The sequence below is a fragment of the Phlebotomus papatasi genome, chromosome 3 (assembly GCF_024763615.1).
Source record: "Phlebotomus papatasi isolate M1 chromosome 3, Ppap_2.1, whole genome shotgun sequence".
Taxonomy (NCBI): domain Eukaryota; kingdom Metazoa; phylum Arthropoda; class Insecta; order Diptera; family Psychodidae; genus Phlebotomus; species Phlebotomus papatasi.
In genome coordinates, this window is record NC_077224.1 from 45,774,133 (window position 1) to 45,793,782 (window position 19,650).

Sequence of the window (19,650 nt, forward strand, 5' to 3'; positions counted from 1 at the left end):
AACTTTCGCACAAATCGCCATTAAATTTTCATTTTCCTTTAGAGGAAAATCTGAGGATTTTCTGGAATTATCTGAGGTGGGATTGTGAACCCTATAAGTTAGAGACTTTTTTGGCATAGTTGGAGAATCCATACGGTTTGCATGGTAGTCAGAAAAAATCACTGAACTTGAACATCATTTTTGTGTGCGAAAGCTCAAAGCCTCCCCCTACTTATTTGCACAGTCACAATGGGGCCGTGGCGGCCAAAACCTATTTTTTCAACTTTTTTTAACTGCACCAAAATTATTTTTATTTCATTTGGCATTAATTGAAGATCATTTTCCCAAATTTTCATGAAGATTGGTTGAAAATTGTAGCCTACAGAAATTTTTAAAGTCACCTTTTCTATGAATTTTTTCGTCATTTTGGGCTTCTCAGAGACATATTCAAGCACCTAAATGGTACGGCCAAGTGTATATTTCTGGAGAAATTATAAAATATTTATACAGAAGACGAACCACTGAATTGAATATGATCATTTTAAGTTATCCTTGTAAGGATTTTCAAGGATTTCTATTACGATAAAGCACACAAATTATCAATTCCTAAGATTCATCAAAGGTTCTACTTATGATGCCGCTACTTGCCGCACTTCTAAATAGCATAATTATTCTCTATTTTTAATCTACTTTAAAGAGATACTAAGCTCATTTTGCGCATTTTTGCGCAAAGGACCTTCCCCTTCCCAGGCCATTTTCTGAGACCATGCGCACCAAAAGTGAGGTTTTTCCTACTCAAACTCCACCGACAGAGCAATTTACGATAATACTATAATAATACTATAATTTTGAATTAAATGTATGTATATAATATATAATATATTTTAACTTTGTAACCTCCGAGGAAAATATTTTAGTGAAAATCGGAAATTTTAGTGTATTTAAATTTTTTGTTCATTTTTTAATGTAATCCTTTTGGTCTTCTACAGCTCTAGAGCCAAACGGTTAGAGATAGCGACTTGGTATTTTGGGTAGACCCCCCATGAATCGACTCAAGGATGAGTAAAATTTCCCTCTTTTTCCTCCCACCCCTCTCCTTGCCCTCCAAAACGCGTCACGCGATTTTTTGGATATGTTTTAGAGATTACCTAGGCGTATGTTCATCCATATACGAAAATAGGGGGAGGTGGGGCTACTTTGAGTTGTGGGGCTGCATTGTTATACGATTTTTTTCGCATATTTCGAAAGGAAACTGGGTTTTAATATGATGTAATTTGGATAGACAAGGCAATTGTGGATCTAAATAAAATAATTATTAAAATCAGCCTCACTTAGGAATAGGCGAAAAAATCATATATCAATTTAGCCCCATAGCTCAAAGGAGCTCCTTATCCCTCTGCTGTGCAATAATTCATAATAACGATTTTTCAAGGTCAAAGGTTAAAAATCCCAAAGTGTTTTGAAGCGATCTTCGCTTCAAAACACGTGATCTTAAACATTTATGCCCAGTACACAATAACCTTTGTTTCTAAATATGTTTTCAAAATTTTCTATTAAAGTGAACGAGATGACTAGATTTAGATCTCACTCACTCTCATTTAAATGTCAATAACATGTTTACAAAAGAAAAGTTATTGTGCATTGGGCATTAGTCTTTTAATCGGAATTACTTTGACTGTTAAACTGTTCAATAATCCTCTTTTTTATACATTTTTTGATCATTTAATACGTGTAAACTATAAACATCCAAAAATTTCATGAAGCTTGGTCGTTTTTGTGTCTTCCAAAACCATCGCGAAAAGCTATTCACTTCTAGCCCCCAAAATTAGGGTACCACCTTAAGCATAAAAAGGGTACAACATTTAGACTACGTTTCCGAAATTTTCATTACTAATAAAAATCCAGGCGTTGAGACCTAGTTTTCGAAGTCTTTTTTGAAAAGTAACACTTACTTTACGGTCGAATTCATCTGAAGTACAATAAAAAACAAATATTTCCTGTTAGCAGTTGAATTAAACTTTTACATGAAATAAGTTATTTTCTTCCCCTGATCACAACTTATTTTACAAGACAAAATTTGATATTATACGCGGAAAATAGTAATTTTTGTTCACTCCCAGAATTTTGAATTTTGGTTTTTCAAAAACCTTTCGTTAAAGCACGAAATTAATTCATTACCTAAATGAAAATATTTGATTTTTTAATGTCAGCTGAATATTATGAGAAATTTTTACCCAACACACACTTAGTTTTTTTTTTTCAAAGAAAAACTTACTTTACATGTATAATAAAAATTTCAAAAATATAGTTTCAATTTTGTACTTTTACATAAAAAACTTGAACTAAATTAAGTTTTATTATCCTGCATAGTAATATTAGAGAATATGAGCTTTCTTAGTTTTTTTGACCCACGTAAAGGCATAAGATATTTTAAGAAATAGTTTCTTAAATTAAGTAATGTAACTTTTAAAACTAAAAATAAAAAAAGTAAAATTCTTAGCGCGGACTTGGCCTTATTTTTTAGAATGAATTTTATTGATTTTATTGTGTGATTTATCGGCATAAAGGTTCCCAAAATGGCTGAAGAGTAAAACAATGAATTTTCGGATAAAAACTAGTTATCGTTTATGAATCGGTTTTTTACCGGTTCATAACCGATTGGAATCGGTTCAGTTTTGTCGGAAATTCCAAGACCTTTTCAACGAGCCCAAACATGACACTATTCCGTTGATAAATGCGCTCTCTAGAGCCTTTTTAGCATTTGACCTTGAAAACCCGGTTTTAGAAATAGTGCAACGGTATTTCCGTGCATGGGCGAATGTCCGGCCAGGTAATATCTAGAACATATACAAAAATTAACAAAATCGCTCGAAGCGTTTTCGAGTAATCTCAAAAATAGGTTTTTGGAGGGAAAGGGGAGCGGTGGGGGGAAAATGATGGGCATTTTAACGATCCTTGGGTCGACTTATGGGGAGGTCCTTCTTAGGTCCCAAGTCGCTATCTCTAACCGTTTGCCCTATTAAATATGATTTGTTGGTGTTCAAGCGCCCTATGTACGTGTTACCCCCTTTCCCCTATAATTTTTTAATTTTCATGCCCAAAAATGAATTCAGAGACCCCAAATTACCTATGACCTTCTTGCCTCAGAGTTAGGGTTTTGCCCACATTTTGTATGGAGCGGCCCCACTGTGCAGTGGCATTATTAAGCGCCACTGGAAATAATCTTCTGGTGCTTTTAAAGGTACATTTTAAAATTATCGGGTGTGTGAAAAATGAGAAAATGTTGAAAGATGTTAAAAAAAGGGGATAAAGGTTATCAGGGACAAAAAAAATGTTGCAATAAGAAGAGTTAGGAAGTTTAAAATTATGCAACAAGAGTAATTTTTCAATTTCAGAATATATAATTGATAAATGGAGATAATGAGTTGTGTTGTTTGATTTATTTGTTAATTTCTCTTCTCTACTGCGATAAGGTTCTTTTTTTGTGTTAATACTCTCCATTTGTACTTTAAATGGTCAGTTACATCAGGATTTTTTTCTTAAGCAGTAATTGTGAGGGAATTGTGGTATTTGGTGATAAAGTGATTTTTGAAAATAAAACAACATCCAGCATCACTGGAATATTTTGTCAGTTTTATTCCTGATTATTACATAGTTATAAACAATCCCTATTTATTTTGTTTTCTTTTTAAATCACCTTATACTTATTAACTATTGAGTCAAGGTCATACAATTCTTCTGATAAATTGTGATGTCTGGGAAGCTGTGAGACTTGTCTTAAGTTGTCTTATATAAAGTTCTTGGTAAACCTTCTTTTTTTTTAAGAAAAAAAAAACCTGTCTGCACCTATAGTAATAAAAATAAATGTTTTAATACTCTATGTTTTATATTTATCACAACACGGGGAATTTTTATTTCTCTCCACTTTCTTGCGTTGTATGACAAAGAACAAAATTATGACAATTTGTGCATCACGTAATTGTGATAAATCGTCTCTGTTGCTCTTCATGAGATGTGCAGCAATAATCGACAATTTTAATCTTATAGAGAGGTATGCTATCGACATCAGGAAATTTTTTTTTTCATAAAAAAAAGTATTGTCAGTATAATTGTTTTACTTGTTGCAAGTAAAATTATAAATAGCAAAATTGTTCAATTGCAATTTGATCTTTTTCTTCCCCATCTTCAACGAACTTTGCACAGTATTTTACTGTGATTTTTTTATTGTTATTTTTGCTGCTATTTGAGTGGGACGAGAGATTATTGGTAGATTTATGTATCTGGGAACATTTCGTCAAATGTGGAATTCTTGAGAATATTGTTAGCAATATCGAGGAATGTCTTTGACAAACTCTTCTCCAAACCAGGAATAATTTCACTGAGGAATAGCTTGGAATTGTCATTTATCACTTGATTTCCCACTTGTCCCAACACTGGATCTCCATTGAAGAGATTATCGAGGAAAATTTTCTGATCTTCAATCTTGATCTTGGCCTGCAATCGATTGAATCGTACACGTTCAACACCATCTTCCATTACTTTATTCCCCCGCAATTTCACTGAGGCTCTTGTGCGTGCTGGGAAAAAAATTAATTAATAAACTTTAGCAATATTCTTAGTAGTATAAATTAATAATTAATTTTACATAGTGTTCCGCGAACATTTCCCTTGCCACCAATGTCCAGTAGAAGAATTCGGATTTTCAGGGCATATTTTCCAGTGAAGTTCAACTGAGGCAGGAAAATGTTGAAATCAAAGGCGAGATTATTGATATCAGCTCTGAAAAAATGTTGAGTGATATTGAAAAAACATTTTTCGATATAAACAGAAAGACATATTTTATAAAATTGTTGGTAAATGTTTGTGAATTCCTATTAGAGACTTATAAAATACTTGTGAAAAATGTCTTGTTAAAGGAACAAATGGATTTTGTTGAAATTTTGTCAAAAGGATGTTATTTACAAATTTGACAAACCTTTTTCTTGCATTTTATATGGAAAAACACCCTTTTGACAAACTTTTAACAAGATCGAGTTGGTCGCCGATTTGACAAAACTTTTCCATATTCTGTATGGAAGAACATCCTTTTTACAAACTTGTCTTGTTAATTTGACAAAATATTTTTTTTTCAGAGTAGAAACAAGTTCGTAAAAGTTTGTACTTTTTCACAAATATTATTCGTAACATGAACACTTGACGAGCATTTTTTGTTCACTTAGGGGATTGTAGGCATGGTTCGCACAGAGTGAACCTTCAAACAACGCAATTTTCTCTTTGTTTGCAAAGAGCTAATTCGTCATTTTTTAGCCATAAGATAGATAATTATTAAGTTCATTAGGCTAGTTGAGAATTGGTAAGTCAGCTCTTTGCAAACAAAGAGAAAATTCGCATCATTTGAAGGTTCACTCTATGCGAACCATGTCTACATTCCCCTACAAACATTTGTTCATAAATGTTCCTAAACAAACAGAAGAGTGTTCGTAAAATTTTGTCATTCAAACAAAAATGTATGGACAAATGCTTGTAAAAGAACAAAAAATGCTCGTCAAGTGATGATGCCACGAACAATGTTTGTGAAAAAATACAAACTTTTTCGAACTTATTTGTGGGTTATATGATTTACGAGCATTTCGTATGTCCCCAATAGGAATTCACAAACATTTACGACCAATTTTACAAAATATTTTTTCTGTGTAGAGGCATTCATTTGCCGGATTGCAAAGCTTTACGAACTTTTTGTGAGTTATGCGATTTACAAGCATTTTGTAAGACCCCAGTAAATGATATGAAATATATTTATGAACAAGTTTACGAAACATACTTTTATGAGTTTGTAGTGTTGTAAAAAATCCACTATAAAGTTCGTAAAAGTTTGTACTTTTTCCACAAACATTGTTCGTAACTTCATCATTTGACGAGCATTTTTTGACTTTTATACAAACATTTGTTCGTACATTTTTGTTTGTCTAGCAAAACTTTACGAACAAATGAAAAAATTTACGAATATTTACGAGCAAGTGTTTGTAAAAGAACAAAAAACGCTTGTCAAGAGATCATGTTACAAGCAATGTTTGTGAAAAAGTACAAACTTTTACGAACTTGTTTGTAGGTTATACGATTTACAAGCATTTTGTAAGTTTTTAGTAGGAATTCAGAAACATTCAGAACAAAACATCAGAAACATCAGAAACAAACAATTTGACGAAATATTTTTTTCTGTGGGGTACCTATGAATTGAACTGCCTTTGACATAGGGCATTTTTATCCTATTTTTTTAATGGGATTGCGCCTAATCATCATTTAGCTTCTCAATTGGTTTGTAGAGATAAATTCCATCTTGAAAAGGTCTAATTTTATTTAAAAATAGGAGAAAAAGCCTTATTGCAAAGGTGATCTAATTCAAAGATGCCGACTTTGTGCGTGACTTTGCACTCTGCTGTCTGTAATACTTTCTTGAATTCGAGCACTTGTTGATGTTCTTATATGGTATATATATAGCGATATGTCATGTACCAAGTAATGTACAAGCGTCCTCAAAAGCATATTTGTAGTTTCAGTAATTGATCAATAAAATGCAAATATAGGTACGGTAAATTAAGCTAATTCCAAACCTGCTCCAAATGGAAATTTTTCGCTACTCAAAATGGAAACGTCATTCTTCTCATGGTAAATACATTACTAAATTATTATATAAATAAGAGTAAATAAATTTACAAAATAAAAGCCTCAACCTTTTTTAAATGGTAAGTAAGGCATTTCATTTAGGTCTCAAATATTCAAGATTAAAAAATAATGACTGCCAAAATGTCAATGTTTCAAAATTTTAAACTTTGAGCCTGTTTATCTAGGTGATCTACGTAAATGCTTAACAGAGACTGGAACATAAAATACGTTCTCAGAAAGTCTTGACACCAGCTACAACATACTAAAATTTCAGATCAATCGGACGAGATTTAGGTTTTGAGAGGTACTCAAAATGTCGGACAGAAACGTCAAATCAAGACGGTGGCCCTGTCATCATTCATTTTAACCACCATTTATAAAAGGTAAAATAGAAAAATAGCGGAAAAAAGTGCAAAGTTACCCTCAACAACGATAACTTACTCTACCCTATTTCTAGAGAATTTTTTTTTTAAATTTAAATTTCCAGTAGTAAAGAGTTTATTAAAATGAGTTATTAAAAACAAAAATGGCAAAAATTCTATTTAAAATATAGATGGTAATTTTTGTCATATTGAAGGTATCAATAACTTGAGACAGACTATTTTTTTTAATCTATTTTAGAATTTAAGAGTCCTAATGTAGAATAATTCTTTGCAGGAGCCTGATTAATTCCTGAGTTGAGATATTTTTAATCAAAATGTCGTAAACTTGGTTCGTTGATTGTGTTATGGTCCAGAAAGAGGTAAAGTAGATAGAATAGTCAATAATATAGGATGTCCCCATATCCCAAGGGCTTAGAGCTAGGTTTTTCAACACAATCTGTCCTTCCGGTGAGCGTCGGAATCTGTTGATCAAATCCTATGAATCAAACACACAATTTCACCAGAGCTTTCGAAACTTATCGTGTCTTCCTCAGTGATTCTTGGTTGGTATTTTCTTTTTTTTGAAATAAATTTCAAGAAGGGTAAAATAAGGTAATTTGGAACCATTTACAATTTGATACATTTGAGATTTTCTCATTGCTTTAGAGATTCAAAAGGAAGAAATATGTTTTTTTTTTCTTATTAATCATCTTTGTCATCTATTTTGCGGTTAATGTTTTTTCTATGCTTATCTCAAACAGTGAGAAAATCTGAAGTGTCCCAAATTGTAAATGGTTCCAAATTACCTCATTTTATCTTACTTGAAATGTATTTCAAAAGAAAGAAAATACCAACCAAGAATCACTGAGGAAGACACGATAAGTTTCGAAAGCTCTTGTGAAATTGTATGTTTGATTCATACGATTTGATCAACAGATTCCGACGCTCACCGGAAGGACAGATTGTCCTGAAAAACCTAGCTCAGTTCCACCACCGTCGGCTATTCCTTTATTCAACAAGGGCTTAGAAGTCGCCTAATGAGAATTTAATCCTGAGCAGAGGCAGCAGTTCTTTCTGCCTCAGTTCTAGCCAGAATTAGAATTGAGTGTATCAATGTATTATCAAATGATAATTCTTTGTACACAATATACAATGCATTAGAATTAAGTGCAAAAAAACACTCACAATCTCATGAGATCAGATTTCTTCTTAAAAGTATATATAAGATTGCCTTAGTGTGGAGATCAATTTATTTATAGATAATTGGTTTAGGGTTTAATAGTAATTGCTGATTTAATTAATTACAGCTTAATGCAATTACAGCTTGTACAATTAACGATTAGCGGTTACTTCTGTTTTTCTGATGAGGGTGGTAATTGTAGATAAGGCGACGACAGACAAATTAAATACACGTGCATAGATAAAATTAATATAGAGGGATGGGGGGCACTTTTGCAGTGTGGTACCTGTAACGTTGAGCTTTTTATAAACCAATTGTGTATCTAAATTGCTAAGCTTTAATTCCTTTGAATAAAAATAGAAAATAAAAGCCTAATTTCAAATGTAGGCCGCACTTCCTCCTAATACAAAACTAGTGTAGCCAGGGGCATGACATTTCCTATGTTTCCCAAATGTTTCTAGCGAGCCGAAAAAACTTTTGAGTTTATTAGCTGTTTTCTGTCATTATAGAGTGAATTAGCAAAAAATACTAATACAACATAAAGGCTAATTTAATAACGAAGAGGCAACCGAAAACCCCAAATTGGCAACCTACGTAGTTTTGAAGATATCTCGTGAAATGTGTACGAAAACTGGAAAAAATTTACACTAAAACTGGTCGCATTTTTCAAAGATAATGTCACCCCTGAGTGTAGCACCATTTCTGAACACTTCTAAAACGCAAAGTGTATTAATATTAATTGCAAGAAGCTTTTTTTAAACGATTGATCTGAAAATGATATGAATATTTATCTACCAGAAACTAATAGATCAACTTACTTGAGTTTCTCCACGACAAATTGACTAGGACCACTGACTAAAAGATTGGTAAAGGTAGCCCTAAATTCCTGACCACGGTGCATTTCGATATTTTCAATCGTCATGGGCTCCAATGGTGGAGTCTTGAAATTTTCACCAAGATTTCCTGCTGATAAATCAGGTCGAATTCTCTCAACAGCATCAATAATGCATTCTTCGGGTCGTGGAAGATTCCTTGAGCACGTCTTGATTGTTGAGGCTATGGGAAATAATTAAACAATGAAGATGTTTGTCACCAACTTATAATAATCAGTGCAAGTGTTATGTGCGGAAATGACGCTCTTCTAAGATTATTGTATACGCTATTTTTTGCATAATAACTCATATGTCATAAATCCAGCTACTTGGAACATATATCAACTTCCTCTCTCTCTTAATACTCTCTTGATCGCACACTAAATCAAGATCAAGTGCACCGGACCCATTTGTCTATGAATATCGTGATACTTTCTCATATATCGCTTCGATCGTCTCCTTCCCCGAAGGTTGCGGTTTCCAGTGAATCTTATTGAATTATTGTCGATTCGAATGCAATATAACCGTATATGTTGCACATACGTCATAGATTCCTTAAGTAGTAAATAATATACCTGATTGTGTTATAATTAATTCACAACCTGCCTCAATCGCCTCAATCGGTTCGATACCATATGACTCTTTTTTGCGCAAGAGACTCACGCTCTTCTCATCATCTCTTCACTTTCACTCTTGATAATTTCTTAGAGACTGTTGAGAAAAGTATTTTAGGGGAAGGTCTGTCTCTTTCAGACACCTTATATTTGTTATTCTATGATATTTGCAATCCTTGATGTAAGTTATAAAATAAAATTTACCATGCATGACGAGTTTCACGTTTCTTATATCTTTTTTATGTTCCCCTATTAATTTCTGTAAACGACCATTAGTTTTTCGCAATATAAAAAACTATTTTCAAAAATAATAAAAAGAAGTTGTGCAAAGTTACATTAAATTTCACAAACAAAAGTAAGTATTTTATTAAAGAAAAAATTATCAGTGAATGCATCTCAATTTCAAATTAAATTTCCATAATAAAATTTCGAAAATTGAATAAAATTTTGTAGTGTTCACACTATGAAGATTTCCCATTGTAATGATTTTTAATTAAATAAATTAATTAAATTGAAAAAAACTGTTGAATTGATCATAGCATTGATAACATGGCTTTCAATTTCAATTTGCTCTGCCATGCTCTCCTTTCCATTTATTTTTTTTTATAACAGACAAAACTGAATCTTTAAATTGATCTTTTAAGTGATTTTCATGATTTTTGATTACAATTTTTCGATATACAGAAGAGTTCCTCAAATTTGAACATTTGGGGGGTAGGGGAGACTGGGGCACATGTAACCATTTTCGATAGATGCGAATTTGAGGTGATTTTCCAAGGACACCGTGATTTTTTGGAAAATCTTAGCTCATATTTTACCTTTGGGTATAGGCAATTTGTCGAGGGTAATACGGATACTGGAAAACAATTGAGTTTTCCATAAAAATAAAATTTGTGTCACTGTGCATTTTCCTCTTTTCACAAAATACCTGGGGTAGAAGTAAACACTTTCTGGGGAGGATGTAAACACCCTTTTTCCACCCTTGAAATTAACTTTGCACCACTTCCAATTATTTAAATTACTTAAGAGATATATAAAGACTGTATATTATTCAAAAAATCACTACACTTTTTGCAAAGAATAATTAAAATAGCAAAAAAACTAAAAGCATGCAAATCAAAGACATTTTTCAATGGATTTTCCCCATATTTTGACATCATGTGACTTTTTATTGAACACAACGCCACTAATTTTTTTCGTAATCTATGAATTATAGATATTTCGCATGAAGGTCAATTTCCCGCTCTTTTACCTACTCATTTTGTGAAATTGAAATTGCCTGTTTACATCTACCCCAAATGCTGTTTTCTGACCAATTATTAATTCCTTTGAAATAATGAGAATCTCAATTTGTCTAGTAAATGCATAAATATAATCCTAAAAGATGTAGGAAAGAACTGGTATTGCTACATTTCGATTATTTTACAGAGTTTTTAATTTCCAGGTGGAAATCCAAATGACCAAAATAATTGAAATATCAATATTTTTACATTTTTAAAGTATTAGTATTTTATTGACCAATTCATCTGTGGAAATACATCCCCATGGTATCTATGAATACTTATGGGTTTTATCCTCTGGAGTCTTAAAATTAATGAAAAAAATCACAGTGTTTACAACTACCCCAGTTTACTACTGCCCCAGTTCCCCCTATACATGACATTTCTCACTCCTCAAATTTGAACAATATTTTCAAAAATGTAACGGAATTCATGTAAAATTCACTATTCCTAAATTAAGGAAAATACCTTTAGAGAATTTTATCAATTTAATCTGTTGTTAAATAACCAAAATTTGTTAAGGAAATTGATATAATACGACAATGTTGAGAAAACACCAGAGAAAAATAATTCAATTCAGACTCCATGCAAAATTTCTTTTACATAACCTCATATTTTACATTTTGAATAAAACCGTCGTTCAAATTTGAGGAACTCGACTGTACAAAGCGTCTCTATGATAAAATTTTAAAACAAAATATTTATCAATCTGTCAAACTGGTGACAGTGCGGAACGATTTTTTTTGTTCACATTGAAGTGTCATTCATTAGCTGTGTTTTAGTGGTATTCTCATCTATAATTATATTTATTAATTAGTGAGAAATTAACCCTTTAACAACGAGACAGTTTTCGCTGACCAATGAAACCGATGAACAAAATCAGTAAAGTCTTACATCTAACTTTAGAAAATCCAACAGTCTGATTTGGTGTATTTTTGCCTCTATGAACGATAGGGATAAAAATAGCCCAAATATTTAAGTAATTTTTCTGGCGATACCATTGAATTATAATTTTTGCTCTAAAGAAAAAAAATTACGTATGAATGTTGTAGTTTCTTTTTCCAAAACGGTTTTGCTTTAAAAAAATGGAAGTATGAAAAATAATTAAAATCAAATATATAAGAATATAAAAATTCGCCATTTTTTAGCTTAAAAATTTACTACATATCAAATAGCTGAATTCTTTTAAAAAATATCCTAGATTTTCCTTTAACCCTTTAAGGACGATTGGAACACCGGTGTCCCATAAAGAAAATAATTTTTCATGACTACCTAAAGTCATTTTTTTCTTATGCTAAAAGCAATTTTTGCTTATTGCTAAAAGGGTTTTGCTTAAAAAAATTGGAAGTATAAAAAATAATTAAAATCAATTATGAATTTGAGAATTTAAAAATTCGCGATTTTTGAGCTTAAATATTTACTACATAGAAAATAAATAGAGACTTGCAAAAAATATTCTAGATTCCTTCAACCTTCTACTTTGCAATTACGTACAAACATAAGAAAAAATAACTTTAGGTAGTCAGGAAAAATTATTTTCTTTATGGGACACTGGTGTTCCACTCGTCCTTAAAGGGTTAAACAAAAATGGAGAAAAGGCAAGAAGCCATATCCATATCTCACGTAACAAATAGGAAGAATGACTGGGAACTCACGTGGGACCGTCCGAAACGTAATTTTACAATTCAAAGAAACCAAAATTTTGTAATTTTTGTAATATTGTCACACTTGAATTCGAAACTTAACAATGTCAATCAAGCTTTTTCCTCATACCACATAAGTTCGAAAATGCAATTATTTATTTTTTTCCCAATTAAATCTCTTTACTTAATTATATTATGCAAATTTAGTGCGTCTTAGTTGATTTGTTTAATAAAATTCATTGTCATTTGTCAGAAATCTCAAATTTGTGACTTTTGACAATGTAACAGTTACAGAATCACATTTTCGAAAATGCTCTTCTAAGAGGCGTGAAAGAACCATTCCAACCGAATAAATGTCAAATGAAACATGTACGTCAATGGTCAAAACGCTACCAGAACAAACTTATTTTGACGTTTATTCGGTTTCAACGGTTCTTGCACACCTCTGTTCTAAGAGATTCGATCGCAATTTGTCATATGACATTGCTAGAGTGTTATGCCCTAGACCAGACCTGTGCTTATTAAAAGTCGTGTAGTATCGGGAATTTTGTGTTAATAGTTCTAATGGAAATTGCAGATTGACGTGCTGGTAACACTAATCCCGCTTATTCACGTCACGGTGCCATGATGAATATTTTTGCGTCAAAAAGACATAATAGAAAGAAAAACTCTCATAAAAATAAATTGTCTTCTTGATATCTTTGGCAGAAGACGGATAGCTGTTCACTAAACACCCTTTTACTTGAATCTTGTGGAAATATGAAGAAATTTAAAGAAAATATCATTTCAAATGACAAGCTTCCTCGCGCAATTCAACTCGAGAGAGAGATAGAGACACAAATAACTCACTTGACAAACGTCTGGCGTCGCTGCGGTTGCAAAAAATCTCTAAAATGCCACAAAATATTTTCTTCTTTATTTTATGTTTATTAACAGGTCGTGTACCTTCTTCTAATATGTACTTTTGCATTCCTTATTAATCAAAATAGTGTTGTACAAAAGGGTTTTTCTCAAACCTATCCTGAATTTTGAGACAGCTCAAGAGAATGTGAGTCTTCCAGCTCAAAATTTCATCCCAATGTTTTAGTTGTAATATAGACAATTATTCACAATTAACCCAAATAACTGTATTCAAATAAATTATTAAAAGGATTTTCTAGTGAAAATGACTTAACTCTAAGGAATTAAACAATTTTCACATTAAAAACCTCTCATTTTCTCTACGTGAATTTTCGCGGCACTTCGAAGAATTCCCAACTGGCACCACCAAATTCACTTCGGCTTTTATTTTAGCTCAGGCCTGCCCTAGACACACTTACGACTTAAGCCGAGAGACGACTTAGTGGAAAATAATGGAAATGTAGTTTAACCATTATTTCTAATATATTTACGCTAAGCCGTCTCTCGGCTAATCCTCATGTCTGTCAAGGCCCTTACAGAATTCCCCTAACTGATCACTTATGGTTCGAAAATTATTAAATTGTTGAATACGCTTAGCAAAGTATATTAAGGTGTGATAAATAACTCGACTTTCCTCTACAGAAATCATTTAGACTTTAAACTCTCTGACTCTTTAACTGCTTGTCTTTCCCTTTGTCATTTGTGATTTTTAGGGTAATTTTGTAGGCCAGCGAATGCAAGTGATTGGTATTTTTTATATATTCATGTAGCATACTGATAAAGCTGCAATTGGGTGCAAGAGAAAGAGAATTAAGAAAAAAACTGAGAGTGAATAAGAAATGAAAAGCCACTTGGACAAACATTTATATTATATATAATATTTTCGTTTATGTGTAATATGATTGCGTTGAATATGAGTATTACTATTTTGTAATAATACGCGACGCTTTCTCAAAAAAAAAGAGCACTCTATACCTCATTATTATTGGCTTATTGGACTGTGTCACGATAGTAAAAGAATGTGTGACTGCATTATCATGTGGTTGGAATTTAAATAAATTTGCGTATATTAATTTGATTTCCGCAAATTACACCTCATTCAGTAAAACGGACAGATATAGGCTGACTCTTTTTTCTATGGCACAACACTAAAGGTCATCTAAGCTTTTTTTTCTTTCAATGTGCCCAGATGAAGAAATTCCAGCGAAAGTGCATCGACATTAGAAGATCACTAATACGGTGTTTCTTTTGAACTTTGGCGGTTGTTAAGTTTTTTTTATTTATAAATTGTAATTTAAAGATTGCAGACTCTGAAAAATTTATGACCGCATCAAATTTCTTATGGTTCACCGGTTTTTAGCTGATGTCAACTCAGAGATTTAAAGAGAAAAAAGATTTGAGTGCGTGAAAAAAAGTATATCTAACCCCGATTTCGACTATATTTTGGCTAGATTTCTTAACATAAAATACATGATGTGTTGGCAACATAAGTGAAAACTACATGTATTTCTGCAATATTTTGGAGAGCTTTCAGTTTGATTGATACTTTGGTTGTATTTTATGATCAAAGCTTTTGTAACAATGGGCCAAATTTTCTTATTTAGTGAAGAGGTTATTATAGGAATTGTGAATTAACTTAAAATATTTTTAAGTATGATTTAAATCCAAATTTTGAAAAATTATAATTAGACCTGAATCATTTGGTTTCCCAAATGATTTAAATGCAGTGTCATTTAAAACTCTATTGAGTCGTAAAAAGAAAGGGTTTTCGAGGCTAGAATTTTTCAAAGTGCTCAATCTGATCAAGAATCTGATACAGTTTCAAATCAAAATCAGGCAAAACTGCTCAATTTTGTCTCTCAAATAATCAAAATTAAATTTAAAAATAAATTCTGTACGATGAACGATAAAGATCACAGGGGATCTATTGAGAAGTATCGATTTTTTGACGTTTATTTAGGCCAATAAAAGCAATGAATTAGTTACCTTTGGTCAGTGGCGGATACAGGGTGAAAGGCCTAGTCAGCAATAGTTTAAGGAAGGCCCTGGGATACCAAGAACAGAATTGTGAATACAAAATTGCATATACATAAATTGAGGTTACCTGGCATTCAGAATTAATAAGAGACTTTATTTACGTGTCGAAAGTGTAGCTAAGTTTTAGTAAAAGAAGTGGCCAAATCAGAGAATTATCCCCAAACGAAACCTTTTCTCAAACGCAATTAAAAGCTTTATCGAAAATTTGTAAAACTAAGTCTAATTTTTATGAATTTGAGCTTATTTGAAAATCTATGAAGTCCTTCGTAGCATGTTTAGGAAAAACGAAATTCACTTAAGAATTCTTTTACGAGGAAATTGTTTTTCTTTTCTCGAACTTTTGAGAATAATGTCTCAAAAGGATATTCTTAGACCAAGAAGGCATTTAGAATCTTTATAGACATAAATCTTATTTAAATCCGATTTTGATGATTTGGAGTGGTCAGATAGCTCCTAAACCATCTTCAAATAGTTTCTCAAAAGCAAATATTAGGCAATTTTAGTTTTGCTTTCTTAAAAGTCCCCTTGAAGATTATTTACCAGAATTTTTGATAAGTTTAAAGGAAATTTTTTAACTTAAAAATATGTATGTCCGACATTACGAACTGTCCGACTTTCCAACGTATACACTACTCTTCATTTTCCAATATTGCCTAGAAGTAAAGTACATCATCCCTCACATATACAACAAAACCATGTTATAATTCAAAAGCATTAAACCATATATTTGTGAATTAATAATCCAAAAACGTAATAAATATCCAAGATGAGTAAAGTTTTTGAGGTTAGAATATAGTTTATTTAAATGTTAAAGTTTCTATTTATATCAGTTTCTATTTTATATGGCTAAATAATAAATAAACTATTTAAAAAATACATTGGAAGAATTCACGTACTCAATCAACATTAGGTGTACAACATATTTAATTTTTAAGTTAATGTGTAATAGGGTAAGTGTGCCAAATTCCGGCCAGCTCGCAATTTCGGCCACCTTTTTTGTTCCTCGAATTTCCATGAATTTTTAGTTTTTACATACTCTAGAGATTATACAATGCAAAAGAATAACAAAAAATGTAGCTTCGACAAACGAGATGACGTGAAAAAGGCATTGGAAGAATTCCTGAAGGGCATGGAACTATGGAATGAAGGTGGCCGAAATAGGGCACCAAAGCTATGTTTACATTTTTATTCATTTTAAAATGTATTAAGAATGATTTTAGAGTAAATAAAGACGATAAACAGTCTACAAGGTTCTAAGCAACACTCCTTAAGTAAAAGGAATAAAAAAATCAATTTCCATTAAAGATTACATTTCAGACTTGAGACTTTGGCGATTGCATGCAACTATGCCGAAATTTGGTACACTTACCCTATAACCTTAAATTTTCGAATTAATTTATTGGCTAAAAACAGGAATATTTCAAGAAAACAAGGAATTTGATGTTTTGGAGTCTTTAAATATTCGTTTCAGCATTAGAAATCTCGAAATCCACACGGTTTGTGTCTAAGATTTCAAGATGTCAAGACATTTGACAGCTTTGACATTGATCTTGAATTTTGATTTGTGGTTTATGTCACTTTTACATTCAGGTTTCTTTTAATAGAATTCTCAATTCTAAACCGATTTGTTAACAAATTATTTTTTTTATAATAAAGTCTATTAATAATTTAGTAATAGAAATGCAAATAAATTCATTGAAAATTATGGTAAATGATTGATACAATGCGTTTTTTATTTGATAAATCTTTGTGCGTAGCCCATAAAATGCTTAATTTTAATAAGATACAACTTTGTATGACTTTTGTTATGTCTAGTCTCAAGAGAATTAATTCCATTCCAGAATACTTTATCTCTAAATATAAAAAATACTTGGATTACAGGTTTTTTTTTGTGCAGAAAAACTTGATCACTTCCACTTTTAGCTCTTTTATGTCTTGTCGTATTTCTAGTCTCAACGGAAGTACAATCTTATGTTGAAACATTCAAATATGCACATAATATACAGATTGGTGATTTGCCAAAGGAAAAATTCTTTATTTAAGTGTATCAGAAATCAATATTTATATCGCAATGCCATCCAAGGTTATTGCGGCATTTTTATCCCATCATTATCCGGAATGAGAAAAAAAGCTATTAACTTGTGCAATTGCTGAAAAATACTCCGTGCTTCAAAATGAAGTGAAAGAAATAATATATATATAATTGATTTAGTCATGTTGAATTCAAATTCCCTTCATTTTAATCTTTATATTATTAACTATACTTTGAGACGTCAGAAACTTGGACAAAGTGGAGAGGCTCCGGATGACTTTATTGATTAAATATTCAGCTCATGTATTCGCATCAACGTAATAGCGACGACAATAATATATTATTCAAATTTTTCATTAGTGCGAAGCATCTCTTTGTCAAATTCTAACGCACCCATTTATTCAAGTGTTGACACTCTCTGTGATTATTTTGTTAACATTTTTTATTTATTTTTAGCACGGACAGAGAAAGAATTAAGTTAACCTCTAACGGATAATGTGCAATAATATGTTGTAATCTAATATAGCATTTGAACAATAATTTTCGCGGAAGTTGTTTTATCTAACTGAATTTATAAATATCTTTCTGTGGTAATCATAACACAATATAAAACCTGATTCACAAATAAGCAATTTAGTCCTTAAGATCTGAGAAATCAATCAATTATATCTTTACACAAAAAAAATTATATACAAATGATAGGCTATTAAATATACGGTTAAAGTTTCTCACATCAATTAATTGACCTTGACTAGAGTATCAGTGAAGAATAAAAAAAGAATAAGGAAAAATATTATTCTCTTCATTGGCTATTATCCAAAAAAAAAACAGTCACATTTCATAATTGGTCTTCAGCTCTGTTTGCACATCGAATGAATAAAAACTTTAAAAGAAAAAAATACAAGAGGATCTCTTCATTTTTTCTGGCTTTAACAAATCTAACACAATAGCACAAGTAATTAAACAAATGAGTTTTTTAAATTTTTGCACATCGACAAGAAAAAAAAGAGAGTTCTGTGAGGTGAAAAAGGGTATTTTTTCCTGTTCTTACGTAAATTTCCAAATGATCCATTGATTAGTCCAAGGAGGAAAATTCCCACGGTTATGAAAAATTTCACTTCTATGAAATTTCTCATTTTTCTTTTAGCACGTGCACAAAGTCAAGAGGAAAGTTGTAAGAGATAAAATTGTAGATGATTTTTCTACAAATAATTTCCACAAACTCCAATACCCCACGACCAAATAACTTTAAAAAATACTTGTTGAGAGCCCGGTATCCACAAGTCAAACTGATTTCTTTCTGGACAAACTTCTCTTTATATACAAGAGACACTGTGACCAGTGCTCACCATTCAACAGATCCGCACTTTTTCTCCAATCTGCATTTTCTAGGGGAAACTCACACTCGAGAATCTTACAGGTTTTCCATCTATCTCGTTTTAAACTTCAATGTGATTACATTTTTTTCTTCAATTTTTCATGTTGGAAAATTGCACTGGGATTTTTTTTTGTGTGCAGAATGTCTTAAATGATCCATCTCTGATTACATTTGTTTGTCTTACAGGTATATTTATTTGTGGTTTTGGCAAAGAAAAAAACGCCCCATCCATCGAAAAAAAAAGATTTTTTTCTGCAGCAAGTATAAATTCCAAATAATACCCACTAGTGATGAGAGTTAATTCAATAGACTGTCTGAATATCTCAAAATTTAAAGAAGTAATTAATTATGGCTTTTTCTCTCTGAAAAGTGCCATAGTAATATTACTTCGAGACATAGATTTGAGATGAAGATTGAAAAAAAAACACCTGAATTCCACGCTGTGGAAATGCAGACCTTCAAAAAATAGTGAGATTAATGGTTGTTTAAGTACCATTTAGAGATTTTTTTGTTAATCCATTTGTCCATTATTGATATACAGATCGTTTACAACATCCATTTTTATCCTTCACACAGTTTTTCAAATAACAATTTGCAAGTAAGAAAGTTTGTCTCCTACAAAGCTGAATTTATGCTCTTGAACATGAACTTTCCATCCGATCACCCTTTAGGTTGATACTCTGCAAAAACTGTCAGAGTCAAAAAACTAC

At 31.6% G+C, this 19,650-nt stretch overlaps 1 protein-coding gene across 1 annotated transcript; it reads right to left on the bottom strand.

Moving 5' to 3' along the window:
- Nucleotides 1-3,591: 3,591 nt before the first annotated feature.
- LOC129807974 (uncharacterized) lies at nt 3,592-18,922 on the bottom strand. Its single transcript, XM_055857602.1, has 4 exons — nt 18,614-18,922; nt 9,003-9,240; nt 4,625-4,758; nt 3,592-4,556 (listed from the first exon to the last, which is right to left on the bottom strand). The coding sequence occupies exons 1-4, from the start codon at nt 18,696-18,698 to the stop codon at nt 4,252-4,254; spliced, it is 762 nt and encodes a 253-aa protein (XP_055713577.1). The 5' UTR covers nt 18,699-18,922; the 3' UTR covers nt 3,592-4,251.
- Between the last annotated feature and the right edge of the window lie 728 nt (nt 18,923-19,650).

Coding starts and splice junctions, on each gene's coding strand:
- LOC129807974 (XM_055857602.1), bottom strand. CDS start 18,698: ATGAGAAATTTCATAGAAGTGAAATTTTTCATAACCGTGGGAATTTTC. Junction 4,759..9,002: donor TTTGTCGTGGAGAAACTCAA/GTAAGTTGATCT, acceptor ACATTTTTTCAG/AGCTGATATCAATAATCTCG. Junction 4,557..4,624: donor AAATGTTCGCGGAACACTAT/GTAAAATTAATT, acceptor TTTTTTTCCCAG/CACGCACAAGAGCCTCAGTG.